The sequence below is a fragment of the Otolemur garnettii genome, unplaced genomic scaffold, assembly GCF_000181295.1.
Source record: "Otolemur garnettii isolate 467f Iridium unplaced genomic scaffold, OtoGar3 scaffold00005, whole genome shotgun sequence".
Classification (NCBI taxonomy): domain Eukaryota; kingdom Metazoa; phylum Chordata; class Mammalia; order Primates; family Galagidae; genus Otolemur; species Otolemur garnettii.
Genome location: NW_003852400.1, coordinates 5,064,920 through 5,088,640, shown reverse-complemented (window position 1 = coordinate 5,088,640; position 23,721 = coordinate 5,064,920). Strand labels below are relative to the sequence as shown.

Below are 23,721 nucleotides of genomic sequence, written 5' to 3'. Positions count from 1 at the left end.
GAGGGCAGGAATAAGCAGTCCTATTGGTGAAATAATGTTGGTAATTGTCTAAGGTAGGTAATAAGTACATGGAGGCTTAGTATACTATTCTCTTTAAATTTTGTATGTTTGGATTTTAAATAGACGAAAATGTAACCCAAAATAATCTGCAGTGCCTTTAAAATTACAGTAATTTTTTTTTTGCAGCTTTTTGGCCAGGGCTGGGTTTAAACCTGCCACCTACGGTATATGTAGCCAGCACCCTACTCCTTGAGCCACAGGTGCCGCTCTACAATAAAATTTTGATTTGAGAATTACAAATAAAAGAGAATTGCTGTTCTTTTTAGATAAAATAAAATTTTTATTATTTTTGCTGATATCTATAATTAGTTCTGATAAAAACTATAGTGTTATGAATAAGCCCACTGAATGTATAAAATACATTGGACCATTCTTCATATACAAAGAATTTATCATAATTTTTCAAGTATCTTCTCAATGGAGAATGACTTATATTTTACTGTTAAAACAATCCTAATAACTTATCTATACCAATATGTACGAAGTACAGCTAAATATCAAATTGTCTGATAAAACTTTGATGACACTGTTGACATCTTATTTATTTATTTTGAGACAGACTCTCATTCTGTTGCCCTCGGTAGAGTGCTATAGTATTGTAGCTCACAGCAACCTCAAACTCTTGGGTTTGAGCAAATCTCTTGCCTCAGCCTCCTGAGTAGCTGGGACTACAGACATGTACCACTATATATATATATATATATTTTTTTTTTTTTTAGTAGAGATGGGGTCTTACTCTTGCTCAGACTGGTCTCAAACTCCTGAGCTCAGGTGATCCACCTGCCTCAGGCTCCCAGAATGCTGGGATTACAGATGTAAGCCACCATGCCTGGCCCATTGATATAAAGTGTAGAGGGTATCTATTTTAAGTATGAACTAAATAGAAAATAAAGAAAAAAAGCATAGGGAAAAATGCAGAATTTCTGGAAATAGTTTTAATTTCTTTTGTAGAGGAAATGGAAATAGATTTGTTTTAATGTAGCATCCAAAATATCTTACAATATAAATTCATATATTCATTATGTGAAAATCAATAGTACCACAGTAAAATTACTTTACTATGTTTTGTAGTGCTGAAATACCATCCAAAATTTGGTAAGTAATAACAGTGATATTGAAAGTATCGAAATGAAGGATGAGAAAATGGCTATGGTCCAATGTTGCTTCGGTTTGGTTGAAAAACTTTAACAAGATATTCAGTAATGTGAGTGCTTGCAAAAAGCCTTTCAAAAGATATTGTTAAGCTGGGAGCAACAATGGACAGAACTAGAGTACCAGAGCAAGTCTAAAGAAACTCTCCTTGACAAAATGAACACATAACTCCTTTGAGTATTGGAAGAACCCAGTAAATAATATGCTTGGTAATTTGGTTTTCTTAGTCTAAGACCTTTTCTCTGCTTGTAGTTGTTAGTATACAGTTGGAATATTATTGAAAAATATCTTCTTCCCTGAATCTGTTTACCTGCAAAAGCTACAGCTTCCCCTTCCTGTCCCATCACCCCTATCCTGCAATCTTACTCTTTCTTGTGGCTAACCACCTTTCTTTGGAACTTCCCACAAACATTAAGCAGCTCCCATGCTGTGGCTAACACCACCTGGCTTCCAAAGAGTGGTAGTTAATGTTTAAAGAAAATGGTATCAGCTAGGTCACAGGGCCAGTGGAGGGAGGAGATCATCTTCAAACTTAAAATAGCCAGGTCACACCTGAGCCTCCAGTGGCTACTCCCCTCCTCCGTTTCTCAGTGGATTTGGGTTACCTGCCCTTCCACTGATTCACCTTGGGTCTCAGGTGACATTCAAGAACCCCTGGCATTCGAACCACCTTTTATTTTTAGGTCTGGGGTTAGTAATGAGGAGGAGGCAGGTTCAGAGAAGGGGCTATGCAACTGATTTTGGCATCTTCCACTCCTCTTTTTCAGTCTCTCTCAAGAACTCCTGGCATTCCTCCCTTCCTTTTTCTCCTACAGTCATATCTCTTAGGCAAGCAATAAAGATGTACTACTAATACAGCTGTTCAGCCCAGGGGCCCTGGGGCCAAACCGTGTTTATTTCTAGTATCTTACTGAAACTATTCTTTTGAAGGTCACTGATTATGATCAGCTTGAAAGATCCAGTAAATTTGTTGGGAAACTTTTTCCTCCACTACTCTCTGAAGCTCATGTTACTGAAGACCATCTCTTCCTGCATAATAATCTTCTCACTTGGCTTCCGGATACAACGTTATTCTGAGTCATCTACCTCCCTGACCAAATCCCCTTGGTTCCTTTACTAGCTGTTTTCATTCATTCTGCTAATAAATTTAGGAATCCTCTCTTTTCTTTTTAAAGTGTCCTTATGCAGGCCAGAGGCAGTTTTATAGTATTGCCTACCAGCTCCATGTTCATGCCTCCAAAGTTTGTCATCTTCCCTTGGGCTCAGATCCCCATGTCTTTGTGAAATGAATCTTTCTATTTGTATTTCCTATCATCACATCTAACTCAGCATCATTTGCCTGTACGTTCCATATTGTCCCTCCTGGAATCACCTTCACTTCTCTCCCAACCTCTTCTCACTACTCTCTTAAGCTTCAGACTTTATTTTTATATTGTTTCAGTTTAGTTGAGGGTACAAATAATTAGGTTACACAGTTTGCATTTCTTAAGTAAAGTCCCTCTTCTAATTGTGTCCTGCCCCTAAGAGGTGTGCTATACACCCAGCTTCAGACTTCAGAGTTACCTTTCTAGGTGTGTAATGCAGGAGAAGTTAATGACTTGAGTTTTATCGGTTCTTTCTTTGAAATGTTCTGTAGTATCTGCCTCATCCCTTCCACGTTAGCTGCAGCCCGGACACTTGTTACTTCATCTAGAGGTTAGTATCCCAACACTTTTGCCACCTTCTCTTACTTAAATCAATCTCTTTTTCCCAATTTTTTCTTGGAAGAATATTTGCAGCTCAAAACACCACAGCTGATTATTTCTACAAGTCCAAACTCCTCTGCCTTGCTTCAAGGCTTACTCTAAGTTAATCCAACTCTGCTAACCAGCGTTTTTCCACGGTTTCTGGGTATGAGCCCTCTGCTTTAATCAGCAACGCCTGGGTTTCTCCTAGGCTCATGTTCACATGTCTCTGCCCTGTTCATACTGTTCCCCAGATTTAAAATGTTCTTCCCCTTACCTATCTAATTCCAAGCTATCCTTCAAGGCCAGGCCTCTTCTCTTCCATGAAACTCTAATTCTTAATTTAATACCGTCTCCCATTTCTCAACACTAAGGCAATTCTAACCCATTCCTCAGTGAGCTCTAAATTATATACAACATGTATTATTTTTCAGTTGTTTCTTGGGTATACTTCTAATTTTCCTCAAGCAGATTGTAACCTCCTCCAGGGCAAAAACTTAAGACAGTGTCCTGCCATTAGCATGGGCTCACTTTTGTTAAGCTGAGCCCTGACTTAGGAGTATCTTACTCTGAAGTGGCAGTTTGATAATAAACTTGTGCTATGGCTAATGAGTTATGTAGTTAACTCATACAAGTAAAATTATTTACATTTTTATAAATCTTTACACTATACCAAACACTTCTATGCACATTTGATGATATTTTTATACGGTAAAAAGGATCTCTATTATCTAGATAAAGAAACTAAAATTTAGAGACAAGAAATGATTGTTTAAAAGCTCCCAGGGCTAAAGAGGCAGAGCTCATCACTACACTACAATGCTTTTCATTCTTTTTTTTTGATAGATCTTCTTCTTTCAGGAAGATCTGACTTAACCCACGTGTACAGTAAGGAAAAGAAACTACAAACCTGCCCCAGTTATTTAGGTTTTAACATAGCAATGTCCGGACCTGAGTGCGATGTAACTTGTGTTTCATCTCAGCGTTCCCTCCCCAGTTGCGCTCGGCTGTGCAACTCAGAACCCAGGGATTCATCTTCAGCACGGCCCCTATCCCTCAACCTCCCACGCCCATTCCATTGTCAAGCTCGGCAGCTTCGTTGCCTCTGTGTCTCTTGACTCTTTCCTCCTCTCTTCGTAGCTGCTGCCAGCACCTGCTTCAAAAATCTGCCTTCCTCGCCTCTTTACATCAACTCTTACACTTCCCAATTAGCTCTCAAGTTAGATAGAATCAGCTTTTCTGCATGCAAATCTGATCGCATCTCCCTATTCCCACTTTAACAGGCTTTTAAGTGTCTCTATAATAAACCCCCAAATCCTTAATATAACCTACAGTGTTCCTCACAGTCTGACACCTCTCCCACTCTCTCTGCTCCTCTCTCATCTACACATTCGCCATCTCGGTTATGCCTGCTTCCTCCTACTTTGGGCTATTTTCCTTGCCTGGAACACTCTTTCCTGCACACTTTACCCAGATAACTCCTGTTCATCCTTCATATTTTACCTCTATTATCCTTTTTCCAAGAAAGCATTCCTTGGCCTTCTTGGCCAAGTCAAATCTCCCCGTGACGTATAATTTTAGAGCATCGTGTACCTGTTCTCCATGACCTATCACAGTTGAATTTTATATTTACTTCTGTGATTCTTGGTGATTTCTGGTAAATATCCCTTTCTCTCACTGAACTAATCTCCTTGAGGCAGGGAGAAGCTCAGTTCCCATACAGACCCAGCACATAATTAAACAGTTCAAAAATACTTGTTTAACGAATGAGTACTTGAATGGATAATTGCTACTGATGACTACTGGCTGTTGCAGTTTAGTGAATGGTTTGACGTCAGCTTGTGGAAAACCAGCCTCAGAGTCTCTCACCACCACTGTGCCAGCAACACTGGGAGGCAGCCCTCACGATCCTGTGAGAAGTGAGTAGATGAAGCTGCCGCTGTCACACAGTCACTCCTAACCGTTACTCAGCACACATCTTTAAGTTATCAGCATCATGTATATTTATCACAAAGAGCTACCAACTGAGATCCTCAGTTCTGCCTTGGTGGACCCCACATACATTGATGTTTTGACACATTTCTAGACACTGAGGGAGTAAGTTCAACCTAAAACATCCTATTTACCAAGTAACTGGATATAAAAGTCGACACAGTACAGGTAACTCATGTTTGAGACAAAGTGCTCTGTGATGGGCGTGGTGTTCTAGTGTCATTAGCACATGGCAGACACCTTCAGAAGTGGTCTGACCTGGGCTCTGTCCAGGCAGGTTTCCTTTCGAATTACCCAGAGAGCCTTAGTGGAAGCCTTTAAGACCGCTGCACACGAGCCTTGAGGGCAATATAATGGACAAACTGCTTGTTTTTGATATGGTTAACAGGAGAAAATAGAGGCTTATCAGACTTTTTAAACATCATGTGAAAGGGTCAAAATTCTTGTAGGTAATGTGCAAGAGACAATTAAAAGGTAGATTAAAAGATGAGAAATAATTACTTTTTTTCAAGCTTAATGAGTCGATGGAGTAAATCTTAGAATGTTGCTTATTCGCAAAATGCTACCAAGTAGCTAGGTAATAATTTATAGAATTCATAAAGACTTAGCCGATAGCTACTTTAATGAAGTTTTCTTTTTCTATTTTACTTATTAAGATCACCTTAATAATTCATGCGTGGCAACACCTTTAATGAGCAACAAAATCTCACATATCTCATTTAAACTTGGCAGCTCTGCTGACAGTGAATATGGTCTTCCACCTCTGAGCCAGCAGTTGTAAAGCAGCCCTAGGCTGTTAGTTAACTGAAACCATCCCTTTCACCATAATCCCAAGAAAAGTTAGGCCCTAGATGAATGGTCGAATTTTATGGTCATGTGCGTGCATTCTTCGTCTGTGGGGAGGTGACAAAACAAAGTCCAGCCTGAACTGCAACTGTTGTTCTGTCCATTGCATTTGGGGCTTCATTTCCTTCTGAACAGCAGTAACTGATCACCATTTGCTTGGAGGGAGCAGGAGTTTCTGCCAAGATTTTAATGTTTTCCTATAATCAGTAGTTACTTTGGATGGTAAAGTAAAGTCATATAACACCATTCCACCAGGCAAAGTTAATTTCTGTTTTATCAAACAGGAGTGTAAATGCACAGACAGTTTTAAATTTAACTTCTTTACCAGCTTCTACCAGGCTATTTTATTAAGCCATGATCGCTTCCCATAGGCACAATGAATAAAGCATCTACAATGGTTTTTCACAAAAAGAAAGCTTCAGGTGATAATTCTTGATATACTGTTCAAAATAAAATTTCAAAATCAGATGCTAATTTTAATACATGCTTATTTGCTACATTTACTTATAGGATTTAGACATCACTCACTGCTATATTTATAGGAGTCTGGCAGGCAGAAAATGACTCTATCTATTTTTTTTATGCAACGGGCTATTTCAAATGGTTTGATCGTGGCATCTCTGAATTAAGCTGGAGAAGCCAGGTGAGGCATCATCCACTATTTTCTTGGGTAGTCCATTCATTAAAAATATTAAAGAGTTAAAAGTTAGCAAAGGCCTGGATTTTGGGAACCCATAGAATAATATCACCATAGAAACCGGTTTCTATTTTGCCTTTTAAGATAGCCTTACTAATCAGACGTTGGCAATACCATGAACGAGTAACAAAATCTCACACAACACATATCTCATTTTAACTTGCTGTGCTAAAATCAGGCACATCAAATCTGATCACATTTGGGTTCACTACCTGTAGAGGGTCCATACCTGGTGTAAGGAGGGAGAGGCAGAGTGATTCTGGTCCACTTGTTGAAAGTATCTGACACCAGGATGCGCTGCAGATGATAGCGACTGCATTCAACGTTGGTGGGCAGACAATCCTTCACCAGTGGGTGCCATGACAGCCCGAGGTCTACTGAGTATTCCAGTTCAATAGCTGAAACAGGAAGCATTATTCTGTGTAAAAACACATGTCTGCAGACCCAGACACCATAATTACTTAGCATGCTTCTATATATTTTAATTTCAATCAAATGTCAGTTTTGTTCTTTCCTTTTATTGGTTTCCTACTTTGAAATGTCTTTTCCTAGTTTTATTTCCCCCCCTGTATAATACTAGCTACTATTTTAAAATTTCCATGTTGAAATAATTTTTCTTTTAAGGGGATATGATCAAGTGAAATAGTCAATTTCCTGAATTACATTTGACAATGAGATAACTTTCAAAACAATCATCATGGCAATATTATTGCTTCACATACAGTTACAGTATATAAGTAGCTATATATAATAGTTATAATATGAATATAATTTAATCTAATCACCATAGTATATGACATAAATGTATTATATATTTTTAAAAATGTTATTTAATATCATGTGAGTAGAAAGTAATGTATTATGCCCACTTAATGGTTAACATACAAATGGAGAACATATTAATTACATATTTTAATAATTAGTTTTTAAGTAGTTAAAAGAATTGAGCAGACTTCTCAAATTTTGACCATTCTATAGGAATCCTAACCAACCAATGTCAATTTTGTTCCCAGTATAGGTGAAACTCCTTAGAAATTGTAAATGCTCTTTCGCTTATATACCTTGCTCTACTGTGTTATGGAATATACATGGAATATGGAGGTCAGAGGGATATAAGGAAAGAGTGGAGAGGCATGGAATTTGTGCGAATCCATGTATTCATGTTGTGCGTCTATGGAAAGACACTCCTTTCTTTCCTTTTTTCTTCTTCTGGAACATTCAACCTATATCAAGTCTTATATTTCTCTCTGTTCACTTAATGCCTCTACCCCATTCTCAAATAACTTTCTCAAGGGCTATGGTTCTCAGTCTTGACCGTACACTGAAATCACCTGAGCACCTTTAGAGACTACTAATGCCTGGGCCTCACCATGGACTGAACTCTTCCGGGGCATGGCCAAGGTGTCAGGGGTTTAACGGTCTTGCGCAGCCAGCGTGAGACCACACACTGCTCTGCAGTTTCTAGGTAAGTATCAATGGCCTGGTCTCAATCTTCATTTCACTCGTCCTCCTTACAGCATTGAACATTATTGATCACTCCCTGATTCCTGAAACTTTCTTTTACTTTGGTGGACATTATTCTGAGTCTCATCTTATTTGTATTCCAACTCCTTTGCTAACTTGCCCAGCTATGGGCATTCTTCCAGACCTTGTTTCTGGCCATCTATTCTACGAGCACACTTGTAGAGCTTCAACTATTGCCTCTGTGCCCAAATCTCCCAATTGTATGTCTCAAAATTGATCTTATTTATTCCACCAATGTTTATGGAGCCCAGCTCTGTGCTGGATGGACAGTACAGGCCCAGTTCCCGCCTTCCTCATTAGATATCCTCCTGGCGAGAGGATATCTTAGAACTACTTTCACCTAAACTAAGAACAACTTACCATTTCCTGGCATAAACCAACATGTCGTCTTAACTACCAAATTCTGCCACAGGCAATCATTTTACAGTAGTTTTCTGGGTTCAAAAATTAGAAGTTATTTGAGAAATTTTATTCTCCTCTCTCTCTTATGCTCAATGTGGTACCTATTCCTGAGACCTGGGGCTTCTTTGCCTTGTGTTTGCATCGTGTCTTGACAACTTTATCCATCCCAGTTCTCCCACCACAGAGAGTGAGTCTACATCGCTTCCCACTGAGATGACCGCTGTGGCTTCTTTCCTGGGTCTTCTCTGTCTACCTACACTGGCTCCTGAGCTGAGCTCCATGAAACACAGCATGTCCTGCCTCTGTGTTGTATCCTCCGATTCATGGCCGTACCAAGCACAAATTCTGTGCCTGCATTTTTTTTTAAAATTTCAGATTAATCTGAGGGTGCAAATGATTAGGTTACAACGTTTGCATTTGTTAGGTGATATCCCTATTGTAGTTGTGTCCTGAAATCTGTGCCTGCCTTTTAAGGCCCTTCACAATCTGTTGCCAACTCCACTTCGCCACTTTCCTCTTTTATATCATCTTTCATTTTAACTTCTCTCAGGAGGCTGCACAGCCTGCAGTAGAAAGTACACGTGATTGGACTTACGAGGGCAGCATTTCAGGCCTGCTGCTGCTGTAGGTCGAACCTGTGAGACTCAGAATAATGTCTCCCAAAAGAACAGAATGTTTTAGGAATCAGAGAGTGATCTCTGGGCTCTCATAACTTCCTGTGTTAATGAGGGAGTACAGTCTAGTCTGTTTTCAAAATCAACACACTCTGCTTTTCTCCATTAAATGTAAATACTGCCTGTTCAGACTGATCTGCTCAAGGTTTCCCCCAAGCACCAAGAGAAACCCTACATCCTCATTTTTGCTTACACTTCCAGCCTAGTTTAGAGTATCTTTTCTTCTCCATCCACCCTTAAAATCCACTGCAACCATCAGGGTTTGCTTAAGACTTACCTCCCTTGAGTAATGTCCCCTAACTCCTGGGACTGGCCAACCACTGGCCATCTCTCTTGACACTGAGTTCTCACCACATTTCACATCAGTACTATTCCATAGAACACCTGATTTACTGGATCCTAATTTTTGGGGTATCCCTTCACCTAGTCTTCTGAAGACAGGGTGTGTCCTTCCTACGTTCCACATTCACTGACCAGTCTAGTGTTGACTGATTGTGTCTCTGGCAGAAAGAGTACTTCTGGAATTTCTTCTGAGATATGTCCATTAAGTTCAAATTAATGAAAATACTAAAAAACCTGGAATCTGTATGTCCTTGAAAGTAACCAAATTCCTCCAATTTTAACACTCCTCTCTCTAAATCTAAAACCATAAAAGGCTCCTGTGAATATCCTAGTGTTGTGTCTCTGGGAAGAACAGTGTTATGGGATGGTGAAAGCCTGGGAGACTGAGAATCCTGACAGGTCTGTACATCCAGGGGAAGGGTACAAGCGTGCAATGGGGTCAGTTTTAATTTCTTCCCAGCTGGATGTGTGAGTGCATGTTGACACACATATTCAACCTTGTAGATGCAAGTCTGTCATGATTAGGGTGGCCCAAAATGCATTAGGACTCACAGAGACAAAAATGTAAGGCAAAATGAGAATAGCAAAATTTCATTATTCCTGAGGATATGGAGAGAGACAATGACAAGTCTAATCCAAAGCTGGATGAATTTAAACCCTGACTGTACAAATATCTGTATAAATCACATTGCTTATTACTGGCATTCTCTATGTGATGAGAATGCTTGAAGGGCAAAACAACACTAGTGTATGCTCCATTCTGCAAATCTGACACTGCAAGAAACAATCTTGATCTGCCAATTATTATTTTTTACTTTTAAAAAGATGTCTTCATGTACATATATGCTTAAAAATAAGCTTGTATTCAGTTGCTTTCAAAAATCAACTTTTGAAACTCAATTTACACCCAAAGTTTTTGAGAGTACAGTACGGCTGGGCTTAAAGTGCACTTGACTTGTACTTCTGGACTTCTCTGAGGTGCAAAGCAGCCCTCGGATAGACGCGGCCGTGGGTGTGCATGCACACACATCTAGAAATGGAAGACTTACCATAACACGAGTCTGTGACTGAGCAGGAGGCAGCAAAATCTATCTGTAGGAACGAGTCCTCATTCACAGCAATGTCTGTGGTGACAACATAACGGGTGCTGGCCTTTTCGATGAAGACCAGGGCGTCACCAGTAGAGCCACACACAGGCATCTTGGTGCCTCCTGGGTGAAGCAGCCACTTCCTACTATCCAGAGTTGTGAAATCATCTTCCAAGACTGTATTACCAGAAATGTTTCCTCCAATAAGAATCTGAAATGTATTTTGAAAACACACACACATTTTCAATGTGGTATTCAGACTCGGGAAAGTTCAGCCTTTTTTGTTTGTTTGTTTTTATCTGTCAGCCTGCTCAGAACTGGCACTATCGAGCTAGCAGAATGTTAGGGGGCCTTTCAGAATGTTCTTGTTTATGTGGTCTCCGTGCCCATCTGGCAAGAAGCTACAGAAAACAAATCAGGGCTTTGACAAAACCATTCACAGCCTTCATGGGCCAAGTTGTGCCTTTGGAAACTACATGTACCCAAGCTAGGAAAGTAAAATTTGGCTTACATGCAATTATTTTCCATCTAAAATTTCTATTTAAGGACAATTATATCCTTAGGCCTTTCAGTTCCAATTCTTTGCATGAACTCCATGGTTTGTTAACAGGTTCTTTCAGTTCTATTTGTTACACATTTTGTTACGTGTAAGATCTTTTGGAGCAGTCTGTAAGGATATTGGGGAGATTTATATATTTGTTTCTTCAAAGGCTAGGAAAGAGGATTTGGGAACTACTGCATGTGGCACCAATGCTAATTTGCACTTTCTCCTTTGCAGAGAATTATAACCTTGTATTGCGCTAGATAAAGTCCCTCTATCCATATGGCAGAATGCTCCGGGAGCAGGACTCAGGCCTTCTGTTGTGTCATGTGTTTTTATAAGCGTAGGCAAGTGAAGGAATAGAGAATGAAGGAATGTTAAATGCCTATCTCTGCTAGTGGTGTGCCCCTGGGCAAGTCATTCAACTGTCTGTCCTGGGTTTGCCTGCTGAGCAAGGTGGCTGGACTGGATGCTTTCTGAGGCTTACATTCAGCTCAAGTGACAAAAATTAAAACAGTTAATGCTGAGGGGACTGACCTGGTCGATCACCCAGGGGCTGTAGAAATGCCCGTTCTCAGATGGTTGCCACCAGCGGAGGCGAGTAGAGCCAGAACGGGCCTTCAGGGGTATCTCCAGGGCGATGTACCTGCCCACGTTGCTGGAGTTGCTGAAAAGGAACTCCTGAAGAAGACTCCACGAGAGGCCGCCATTGAGAGAGTACTGCAGAAGCACGGGCTGACTCCTGGGGTCCGGAACGCCTTTCCCACAGCCCAGTCTCATGAAGAACTGCACAAACCTGACATGAGTAAGGGTTACGGTGGAGTCTCCCTCCCAGGAGAGAGCCACGTTAACCACGGACGAGCACACGGGGGTTATGGGGCATGCACGGCTTTGATGAATATGATGGTTTAATGAACGTCCAAAGCAATCACTTCAAAGCCTGACTTTCCTTTTTAAAGGGAAAGGGCATTAATTAAATGTGAAGTCTGACAAAGGGCAACTCTGTGCCCACATTTGTATCTCACATCTCTCCTCAGGTGAGTCTGAGGGGAGTGAGCATTCTGCGCCCTGTGGCTCTTCTGCGAGATGACAGGAGGGGCCGAAAGGCTGTGCGGGTTTGGGAGTGAGTATTGTCATCTATTTAAGATAAATGTGTGGATCCTTAGTGTTTGAAAGTAGAAGAACGGGATTAAGGTCATTTACGCCATATTGGCAAAGTCACCATTCCCAGGTTTCACCAGTAGTTCTCCAGATCTCATATTATCAGTTTTGGGAGACACATTTTAAATTCAATGGTTGTAGCAGCTCTTTGTGAAAGACCAGGCATCATTTGGAAGAGGCATGTCAAGCCTGAGCCTCTTTTCTCTCCTTTGTGCCAGGGGCAGGGGAGCATGAGTATGGGCTGGTGGTGAGTGCTGGACCGTGCCAGCTTCTGACTGTTGCTGGGGCTGGGGCTGGACGATACTGGCCACTGAGAACTGTGGCAGCCAGCCAGGGGCAGCTTTCCCAGCTGGCAGGGAGGTGGGCAGAGTGGCAGCAACCAGCTGGAGTGCCAATGAAAACTAGCTCACATGTTATCTTTGGCAGGCAAGCTGCTGGTGCCTGGTCTGGCCACTATTTTTGCTGGTAATGCAGAATAAATTTCACTGTAGCCCAACATACATACCCAATAATGTATGTGGGCTTAATGTAGGAAATACACTGGACTTGTAATAAAAATATTATCAATACCTATATATAAAACCATTTGCTCTTCATGAGATGCCCTCTCTACACCCCTTTTCATTTATCTCCTGACCCCGAAGAAATTTGGATTTTACATGGAGCATTTTCAAGTCAATATATGCAAATCCTATACAGCCTGCTACTGAGATGAGTTCAATAATAGAGCTTTTAACATTGGATTAATAAAACATTCATAGTTAGCGCTTAGTGACATTTACATTTATAAAAACAATAATCATGTATAGAGAAAAACTTTTATCACATTGTCTATTTTTACTGAGAAAATCTTTGCATTAATTCAGTGATAGATAAACCATGTCAGAATTACTTATTTGGAAAAACCTAACAATTCCTAAATTAGATATCTCAGCTGTTAATAAAAATAAGGAACATCAAATTATACTACATGTACTAAGAGAAACTAAAATCTTCTTTTCTTTTTATTAAATCATAGCTGTATACATTAATGCAGTCATGGGGTACAGTGTGCTGGTTCCATGTACAATCTGAAATATTTTCATCAAACTGGTTAACATAGCCTTCATGGCATTTTCTTAGTTACTGTGTTAAGACATTTATATTCTACATTTAGAAAGATTCACATGAAAAATCTTAGTTTCTATAACTGCACCATGATCTCACAGATAGAACTATATTTTCTATGAGGCACGATAAAATTTACAATCAATAAATAAAAGATTTGGGAGAAAGAAGGAACTAATATGTTAAGCTGTATTCTAAGATACCCTGACATATTTCAATAAACAGAAACATGGTTTCTCTGCTCACTTGCAAAAATAGGTCAGGGTTCCATTTTCCACATGTTAAACTGTCTTTCTTATTTTCCTTGTTAAGTTTTTGGCTCATCAAATGATCAAGGGATACACATCTTGACAGGATATAATCCTCTGAGCCAGTTTAAAGTGTTTGTTCCTGAGTGACTGAGTTCAAGTTAGAAAATGATTGCTTAGAATGTGTATAGTGAATCATTGGAGAGATGTTTATAAAGAATAAGGCTGCACTTCACATGTTCTTAAATTGCTGATGGAAACAAAATTAACTGTGAATAATTTGCAGATATATTGCATTTTGACTAAACTTTCTACTACGCGTGATGTAATAAATGGAATACTTTTAACACAGTCCAAGCACTAATAAAAAGTGTTGTGTAGAAGGTGGATAAAAAGAAGATGCAATATTATTTTCTTACAGTAAATTAAAAACATTGTTATTTTCTAGACCCCAAATTGAAAAATACAGACATTAGCTTTTGTCTGTTTCACTATGTTTCCTTTCTGGTGTAGTTATTGAACAAGTCTCTCTCGGTTTTAGAATGGAAATTATACAAATTGCATCTTAATGGAGGCTTTGACAAGAGAAAAGTTCAGTGTTTCTAATTGGAGGCCTTGTCTTGAGATCTCTCTGCTTCTTTCTGATTTGATTATGTTCTACGACTGTGTATTACAATGTGGTTCTTCAGCAACGTCTAAAAGTGATTACCTTGCATGTGATAAATCCAGGTCTCGAGTCATCAGCATGCGCAAGCCGTCTTCGTTGAAGAAGAGGTTGTTTCCACTGGAAAGGATTCCACACTTGCGAGACGGCTTTCCGCCACTCATTAAGAGGAATCTATCGGATTCTAGCTGACCTGAAAAAAGTGGAAAATGTGGTTTACCCATGACCCCAAGTATAGTCAGCCATATGATATTTTTAAAAGGAATGTGGTAGACCCATTATGTATTTTTAAAATATAAAGTCATAATTATTAGTCATATAGTGTGGGATAAGAGGCCTCTTCAACATGTTAGTGTGTTTGAACTGTTGAGCTTTGGCTGGTATCATTGAAGGGTCCATGTGACAGGAGAGGAGGGTCTACTTTTGAAAGGTATGTATAGTTCAGACAGATGGGTCCCTCCTTTCTGCTCCTCCACAATGGAAGAAAAGAACATTTGTTAGTCAGAGAGTGGTGCAGGCCCGAAGTAAGGGTGGGCGTGGGACCTCCCCACCAGCATCCTCACTGTGTTGTCTCTAGTGTGAGGACAGTACCAGGCAGGTGTAATATAATACTTTTGAAAAATGGAGAAATTTTGGTGAAGTTTATTATTTCCTATGAAATAATGTCTTTCAAAACAAGCTGCCAAATCTATGCAGAGACTCATCTTAGATTTAGTTGATTTTTTTTCATTGTGGAAAAACATATATCACACAAGATGAACCATTTTAAAATGAACAATTCAGTAGCATTTAGCACATTAACGATGTTGTGCAACTATCACTGACACCTAGTTCTGTGACTTTTCGTCACCCCAAAAGCGCACCTTGTACCCATTAATCAGTCACCCCCATAGTGAACCTCCTCCAGCCCACGGCACCGGCTAATCTGCTTTCTGTCTCCATCTATTTGCCACTTTGAATATTTCACATAAATAGAGTCACAAAATGTGGCCTTTTGTGTCTGGCCTCTTTCACTTAGCATAATGTTTTCCAGATTCATCCAGGTTGTGGCCTGTATCAGTACTGCGTTCCTTTTTATGGCTGAGTAACATTTCATTGTATGGTCATCCCTAGATCTAGTTTTAAAATGTGTTGTAAAACCGTGACTATAACAATTTTCCAGAAAATGTGGTAAAAAGAAAAAATCTCTTACTATCCTAATGGAGATAGCTTTTGTATTTAATGCTCTCTCTTATGAAGCTGTTTCTCTATAGTTTGATCAGAGGGCATATACAATGGAAATGATTTTTGCCAATTATTCCATGGTACACTTTTTTCTGTGTTGTAACATTAGCTTCAAACATAATGATGCTGGATTTTAGGTGTAGCACTAAAGTACAGAAAGTGAGAGGCTCTTTAATGAGTTAGCAGTGGTAAAACAATGTCAGGAACTTATATTTTTGGAAACTTCTTCCCTCTACTTAAGATTAAACTTCTACAGATATTTTCTAAAATTATCATCAATTGAAAATTACAAGTGGTAGAAAAAGTGGTGAAAATAGCGTTAGTTTTTCTCAATTCGGTTGTACTCTCTCTCATGGACTTCTGTTTCAAAAACAGAACCCCGTAAAATTCAAAACTAAATAAATTCTTGGGTGTTTACAATCACATATTATCATTACAGTGAGAATAATGAAATTTGAGAAGAGTGAACTTGATGGTTAGTTCTCTATCAAAAGCTGTGTTTAACATGTCAGCTTCTCACAAAGCTACACAGACTCGATACGAAAAGATCACCTTCAAAGTCATCCTTGAGAAAATCAGGATTTTTGGTGCTTATTTTACAGGTTGGACCTGAGTAGCCGGGGTCACATATACACTTGGTTGCATTGACACAGCTCCCGTGGCCATTGCACATCTCCTCACACTGGGGACCAATGTAGACATTGTCGATGGCCCATGTCACTGGCTGAGATCCAGCAGGGTAGAATCCTTGGTACCATCTGAAACGCACTGACCTGGCAAAGAGATACAAGTCTTTCAAAAACGAATCAACAAAACAGTATGCCTTCCAAATAAGCACATCTGATCCATGAACAGTGCAGAGTTTCCGCCTGTGTACCACACTCATCAAGTGGAAAACAGGACTTGCCATTTCTGGAGAGTCTTTTTAATTTTTCTCCTTCACTTGCTTCATAATTTTGATGGCATTTTCACTACTATAGCTACCACAGCTAGAGTTTTTTAAAAGTGTGTCTATTCCCCTGATTGGCCGTGAGTGTGTATCGGTCAATGTCGTGCTTCTTTTGTGTTGTTGTTCCTTTTTACGGAGGATGGCAGGTGTTTCATACACAGTAGGTGCTCAGTAAATGCTTGTTGCATGTAATCTGTTCTGAAAGGCCGTTTGAGCTAAACCGAGGATTTTTGGATTTTTATTTACCAGAAGCAAGAGAGCCTCGATGGATTATTTTAAAGAGAAAAGGCGACAAAATCAGATGTACTTTTAGTTAGGCATCTCTTATTTCTTAATTTCCTTTTAAATCAAAGATAGTTTTCCTTTTGATTTGTAAATGGATTGTGCTATCATATTGTTGATAAGTTAGTTCCTTGGAAATAGTCTATATAATTCGCTCAGTCCAGAAAGATTAATGTATTTTACCATGTGTAAAACTTGGTTCAAGGAAGCTGGATTTATTGCAGAGGAGCGGGCTGCTATAGAGATGGAGTATGTACTGACTTTTGTGCACTGTGAATCTTCCCCGTTTTCAGTTGTCATTGAAACTAAATTCTGAATCGTTTTTTATTTGAGAAATAGAAATTCAAAGTCAAACAGTAGGGCTGGGGATGGATGGTGGGAGGGAAATGCATTTGTGAGGTTTCTAAAAGTTTAGTAGATAGGAAAGCTGAACTCAAGTTCCCACATTTAATTTTAATCCTAATTTCATTGTTTATATCAGGACTGCAACTATAGTAAGCTTCCCCCAAATAATTAAACTTTATTTTCAAATACTTTTCAGAGTTTAGTCTTGGCAAGAAGTACTTCTTACCTTTTGAACTTTTAGACTGCTGAGCTGAGGGAAATGGCTAGAGCTTTCCTTTGAACAAATGCCTACAAGGATTTTTCTTGCACTTCTTATTTATTCAAATGTTCTGAATACAAATGAACCACCTTGTTGGATATTTATTATTGTTCACCTGCCTCAACATAGAAAGTGCAAGTGCTGTGATAAATGGGCTGAAGGGTCTGGTTTCACTGTGGTTCCCTTCTGCTGAAATCTTATTTGGAAGCTTCTCCCTGCCACCCTCCTTGGTGAATGTCAGCATCTGTTATCCTAAACCAGTCGTAGAGGAAAGGATCTGTTTCTTAAACATGAACTTAAGATTTCAAGCACACAACACTGCTTTCATTAAATAGGGGTTCTGGTCGACTCATTATGGAACTGCATAAAGCAAAAACAATTAACAAGTTGTAAAGACAAAAAGACTCTAGACTCTAAGGACACAAAAGTGATGAGAATAAAATCAGATCCAAGCTCAATACTGATTTTTTGAATGTAAATTGACTGTAAGCTGAGGCAAAAAATGACCATTTTGCACCTGGAAACCTTTAATAGACTTTTGTTGTATACCTAGTGTCCAACAAGTACACAGAAAAGGGTAATTTAAACACAGATTTTGTATTTTTTTTGTTTTTAGCAGCTAGCACTTGTGCTATTATTATGTGTCATGTTGAATGCAAACCAAGGAATGACTCACTGAGTTGGAGAAAATTTAACTTTTGCCTTCCAGCAATTCATGCCTGCATGGGTTTTAAGAAGAGTGCTAATTCTTTTCCCCAAACAAGGACTAGACAACACTGTTAAGGCAAATTCTTCTCTTCACAGAAATGGTTGAAGGCAGTTTGAAAAGTACATTTATAGCACTCTGAGAATGGGCATGCCTTCTTAATGCATTTTTTTTTCATGGAAGTAACAATGACATGGAATACAAACAACACGGCAGTCTAAGTTCTGTACAGTCTCATAGGATTACCTTTTCTAAGTTTCTTTTCACCAGTGGGTGAAAATACAGACATATGCATTTCTCTTGTTCAGATTTCCAAATTACGTTGTGCTGTGAGCACAGCACACTGAACATCACTAACCCTTCAGTGAGCTGGTCTCCACAACACTGGCACACTCTCCTGGCATGGGCACCTTCACCCAGTGCCTCTGATGGCAGGGCTCTGGGACCTTATTTTATACCCCTGTAGACAGGATTATTTTTGTGTGGGAGTTTGCTGAAGCAAGTCTCAGTTGGTAAAATACAATCCAAAAACATGGCTTCCAACCCTTCTTTACTTTTTTTTTTCTATTTAATCTAATTTCCTAACTGGGCAATTGGAGGAAATGAGGGGTCCATTAAACCTGGTGCTTCTCAGCAATACTGTGATGGAGTTTGGTGGGATATTCTGTTCATAAGGTAACTGTCTTAGTCTGTTCAGGCTGTAACAAAATACCATAAACTGGGTATCTAACAAATAACAGAAATTTATTTCTCACAGTCCTGGAGGCTGGGAAGTCTGAGACTAAGGAGCCAGTACATTCGGTATCTGGTGAGGGCTCAATTTTGGTTTATAGCTGGGGCCTTCTTGATGTGTCCTAACATGGTAGAAGAGCCAAGGCAGCTCTGTGGGGCCTCTTTTATAAGGGCTAATCAGGAAGGCTCCACTCTCACCTCCTAAAAGACCCCACATGCTGACACTTTCACCTTCGGGGGTAATAACTTCAACATACGAGTTTTGGAAGAGACTTGAGCATTCAGACTGCAGCAGTGCCTCCTGGCTTCCCAGGCCTTTCTCCTCCAACTGTAGACATGGTCTTTTGGCAGCTGTGCTGCATGGAACACTTGGCTTTCTGGGCATAGCTGAGAGCTTCAGATTTTCTTTGTTTTGAAATTTGGAATTAAGATTCTCAGAAAATAAAAGCTGTGGTTTGCTGAGTAATGTTAACGTCTCTATGATAAAAACAAGGATCTCAAATTCCTATAGCTGAGGTCCTCATCCTTCCTGAGAAGAGCCCATGCAGTTCCTGATATCTTTCCAATATATTCTTCTACTTTTCTTTATAAGCGTCTTTATGTTTCTTGCAACATACAATCTTAAATGATACAACTGATTTTGGATCAAAAGTATTTCCTGAGTTATTTCCCCCTGCCCAGCTCTTCTACAGACAAGCTCCCCTCCCCATCAGTGGCAGCTTTCTGGTTGTGCGGGCTGCGTCGTCACTTTGGTGTATTCCTATGATCTCCAAATATTTCCCTCTCGTCTCCTCTGGCTATCAGTTCTAAAGAACCTTGAGGGCATTTCGCTTAGTAATGCTTATTATTATTTTTTTTTTTAAGAGTTAGATTTTCTATTAGAATAATGTCCTGGTGTAATAGCAAGGATTAGGAAATGACACAGTTGACAACACAAAATATTAAAGCCCTTAGCAATCAAATTATAAAAATTATGCTGATGAGATAATGACGAGGGAATGGATTTAAGTTCAAAGAGAATGCAGACTTTTGAAAATCCACTTTCACCCTTTTGGAAAAGTACTAGGTATTAGTGGTTTTGCTTGAAGATCCGAGACTTCCAATTATGCTCAGTTTCACATCAGGAATATAAATGTATTTCCATCTTGAGAGTCTGGTATCAGTACTTTCTTCTTTTTCTGACATACTCTGAGTTCTTTATTCTGAGACAAAAGGAGTTTTGAGGCCGCCTGCTTTGTTGATTTCCTCTCTTTGCTCATGGATATTATTAGTTTTATTTTTTGAAACAGACTTTTTATTTCCTTTCTGTTAGGCTTTAAGACCTTTATCTTCAAATTGCTTTTCAACAGACCAAGTCAAATAAGTCAAACAAGACAGCTGAGAGAGGGTGGAGAGTGGAGACGCCCGTGAGAAATGTGTTAACAACTGGCCTTCTGAGACACCAGGGTCACTCTGGGGGTTTCCGTCCTCCCTACATGTCCTCTCCCTGATTGGGAGACATAGACGTTCAAAAGTTATAAAAGTCTAACCGCATTTATATCCTGAGGTGGAGGTGGGCAGGAGAAGAGGCATAGCCTTAGGGGAGAGGCAGATTTCTGTTGCTTCCTAATTGATCTAATCAGCACCCACTGGGGCATGAACCCCACTGCAGGGTGCAGTCCCTGGGATGCTCTTCAAATCTACCTCCAGACTGTGAGTTCATGCTTTTGTCACTTCTGCTTCAAGTGAGAAGGGGGGAAGGAACGTCAGGTGGAAGTGCCCCCTGGTAAAGCAGCAAGTCAGTGACAATGCTGGGGACACCTGTCAAATGAGAAGCGCGTGTGGTGCCAGGCAGCAGGGCCTTACCCACACAGGCGCAGCTTCCCGAAGTGCACGACCTCCCTCCTCCAGCCCTGCGTGGTGCCCGCGTAGTAGGTGCTGCTCGGGTGGTGCTCGGTGGAGCACAGGGAGCTGATGTGGCTGCTGCTGTGATAGCAGAGGGGCAGCAGCAGGTGCCAGGTCGCCCCAAAGTCCCTGGAAAATTCCAATTTCACGGGATCGGCAGACGAGCTGTCAGTGGAGCATCCAACATTGATCTCGGGGAAGAAGAAAGAAAAGATACAAATTACCTCAGAGCAAGAAGAGTTGAAACGATTCACCACTTCAATATTTTCTAGAGTCCATTTTCCTGGGAACTGTCCTGCTAAAATATTTAACACTGTAAAATTCTGTTTTGCCTAACAGAGTGATATTATATATTGCCTTTAAATTATAATTTTTCATTATAATTTTTTAAAGAACCTCAAAGGACCTTGTAAAAAATGTATTTCTGTCATTTTATAAAAAACCAGGAAGTGGCTCAGGCAGAAGCTGGGACAATTCCAAATTTTACCTTTGACCCATTTTCCATAGCCCTGCAAATCACAATGAAAAGACTGTTTCCCTAATCCTATTAGCTTTTTTTCCAGTCTACTAGGTAAGAAATATCTTCTGTTTTCTTACTTATGACACCTTCCAAATAATGCCAAAAGTTTTGCACATGGAGAATCTTTGGCACGTATTTAATATCAAAGCAATATAATTGTTTTTACTATTTCCCTGGCACAGGGTGAAAAACTTTTTAAAAATTCCCTCTATTTAAGGCAGGGGTGTCTAAGGCAGGTCAGCCACATGCTGATTTTGTAAGGACTTTTTTTTGCTTATTTGTGGTGTTGGATATCACGAAAAGTACGCATGGACCTTTTTTTTTTTTTCTCATCAGCTTTCATTAGTGTTTTAGTGTTTAATGTGTGGCCCAAGAGGACTTTTATTCTTCCAATGTGTGGCAGAAAAAAAAAAAGGTTGGATACCTCTGAAGGTGTATACATGCTGTTTTGATATAACATACATAGTGAAATAATTACTACAGCCAAGCAAATTAACCTATCTGTCACCTTCCATAGCTACTTCTGTGTGTGCATGGTGGGGGGTAGGAGGTGGTAAAAGCACCTAAGATCTACCCTCTCAGCAAATTTTTACCATACAGTCCTATACAGGGTGTCTTAAAGTTGCCCCTAAAGTTGTCATACATAGGGGAAAATGGGAAATTGTAGCTAAATGTACCTTTATTTACAAAATATGCATGACAAAGTTTTACAAAAGATTTACAACAGAGCTTTCTACATGTTGACTACCTCTTTGTAAAATTTTTACAAAAGATTTACAAAATAATGGGGGGGGCACAGAGTATGACAAACCTCTTGGGAGTGGGACACAATTATAGGAAGGACTTTATCTAACTAATGCAATCCATGCAACCTAACTCTTCGTACCCTCAATGAATCCCAAACAACAACAAACAAAATTTACAAAATATTCTCAGTATTTACAAAATATTGGCTACCTCTTTATAAAATTTTGTCATACACATTTTGTAAATCAAAGTACACTTAGCTACAATTTCTCACTTTCCCTATGTATGGTGATTTTACGGGCAATTTTTGGGACACCCTGTACTATTAACTCTAGTCCTCACGCTCTACACTGGTTCTCTGGGGTCTTCATCCTACCTCACTGCAGGCTGGTATCCTTTGAGCTACTTCTCCCCATTTCCTCTTCCTTCCCCTCCCGGTAACTACCCATCTACTCTCTGTTTCTACATCAGGAATTTTTTTAACCATTAGGGAAACAACCACTCCATTCCCTTTTCCATGCTTTCAAGTGCATTTAACTAAAACTTACTTCAATAAATACATGTTATTCTTTTTATGAAAAATTTCCCCCTTTGAATTGGGATTAACGTTTTCTTACTATCACACCATCTTTTTTTCTTTGCATTTGATAGTAAAGCCCCTCTTATAATTGACTATCACACCATCTTAACAGAGTAACCAGTTATTGATACACATAGATATCAATAGTCATTGATATATTCCATTAAATGGATGTATAATATCTTATGTTTGTACGTGTGAGTTTACTCTTTTACCTTCTGGTAAGTAAATCACTGACATTTGATAAACTTTTCAACTACAGGCACTTGTTTCTAGCTGCATTCTTTTGATAACAGAACTCTTAAAAGGTCCAATGCCATTATTCTTTTCGTAGCATTGAAAGCATAAACTAAGATTAGAAAATGTAAAAGAAAGTTTAAAATAAATACAGAATGAGTTCTCCACTAAAGCATCATTTGGTCTCTGACTTTTGAGATTGCTAGACAACTGTAATTGAGGGGATGCACGCAATTAGTCTAAAACAAATATTCAAAATTGTGTTGATGTAATTAGAAACATTTTCAGTAATTCTACAGATTGGTTGGTACAGAACTCAGCTGTGAAACAAATATCTTTGGTCTTGCTGATTTTAACTAAATTTTAAAAATATCCAGAGGCTTTTATATCAATTATTAATTTACTTTCTTGACAAATGTAAGGAGTGCATGCATAGGGATAAAATGCACAGAGCAATATACTCGAAATTATAAAAACAGTATAGTATTGTTATCTGTAAAGTTCATCACATCATGATAAATACTAGACAAATGTGTGGCATGATATAGACTATAGTTACATTGGCCTGGGTCCTAAGAAATCTTGTTTCATATAAAAATCATGAAAATGCTGGAATAGTATAATCCTTTTCATTTTTATGATGTTTAAAATAATTTATTTCAATAACTTCCCATTGTAGCAGGCAGGGAAACTATATCATAAAGGACAAAAATTCAGAAATAAACCTAATAACTAGTTCTGCTGCTGAAATTGAATTATGATGCCCAAACCTCTGCGTCCTTGCACACAAAATGGGAAATCATAATGCATAAGATTATCTGAGATTTCCCGCCTCTTGCCTGGTTTTTGTTCAAGACAAAATTTAAAGCATTTTTAATAGAACAAAGTCAAATACCTCAAACTGTATGATGGTGTTCTCATTCACATCTAGGTCACGGGTAGTAATGGAATGTTCACCAATTTCATTTGAAACAAACACCATAGCTGAATCTTCCTCCCTGTTATGCAAGAAAACAGTAAGGAATCCATTTAGG

General features: G+C 39.3%; 1 protein-coding gene across 2 annotated transcripts in view; it reads right to left on the bottom strand.

The window, feature by feature from the left end:
• Positions 1–23,721, bottom strand: part of RELN (reelin) — a 479,973-nt gene that overhangs the window by 51,310 nt on the left and 404,942 nt on the right. For both annotated transcript variants that reach the window (XM_003782608.3, XM_023518943.1), the window contains 7 exons: positions 23,583–23,685; positions 20,565–20,794; positions 15,999–16,219; positions 14,268–14,415; positions 11,580–11,838; positions 10,463–10,712; positions 6,701–6,869 (listed from right to left, as the gene is read on the bottom strand). In XM_003782608.3, the coding sequence (XP_003782656.1) occupies positions 6,701–6,869; positions 10,463–10,712; positions 11,580–11,838; positions 14,268–14,415; positions 15,999–16,219; positions 20,565–20,794; positions 23,583–23,685 (1,380 nt within the window). The remainder of the gene's footprint in view (positions 1–6,700; positions 6,870–10,462; positions 10,713–11,579; positions 11,839–14,267; positions 14,416–15,998; positions 16,220–20,564; positions 20,795–23,582; positions 23,686–23,721) is intronic.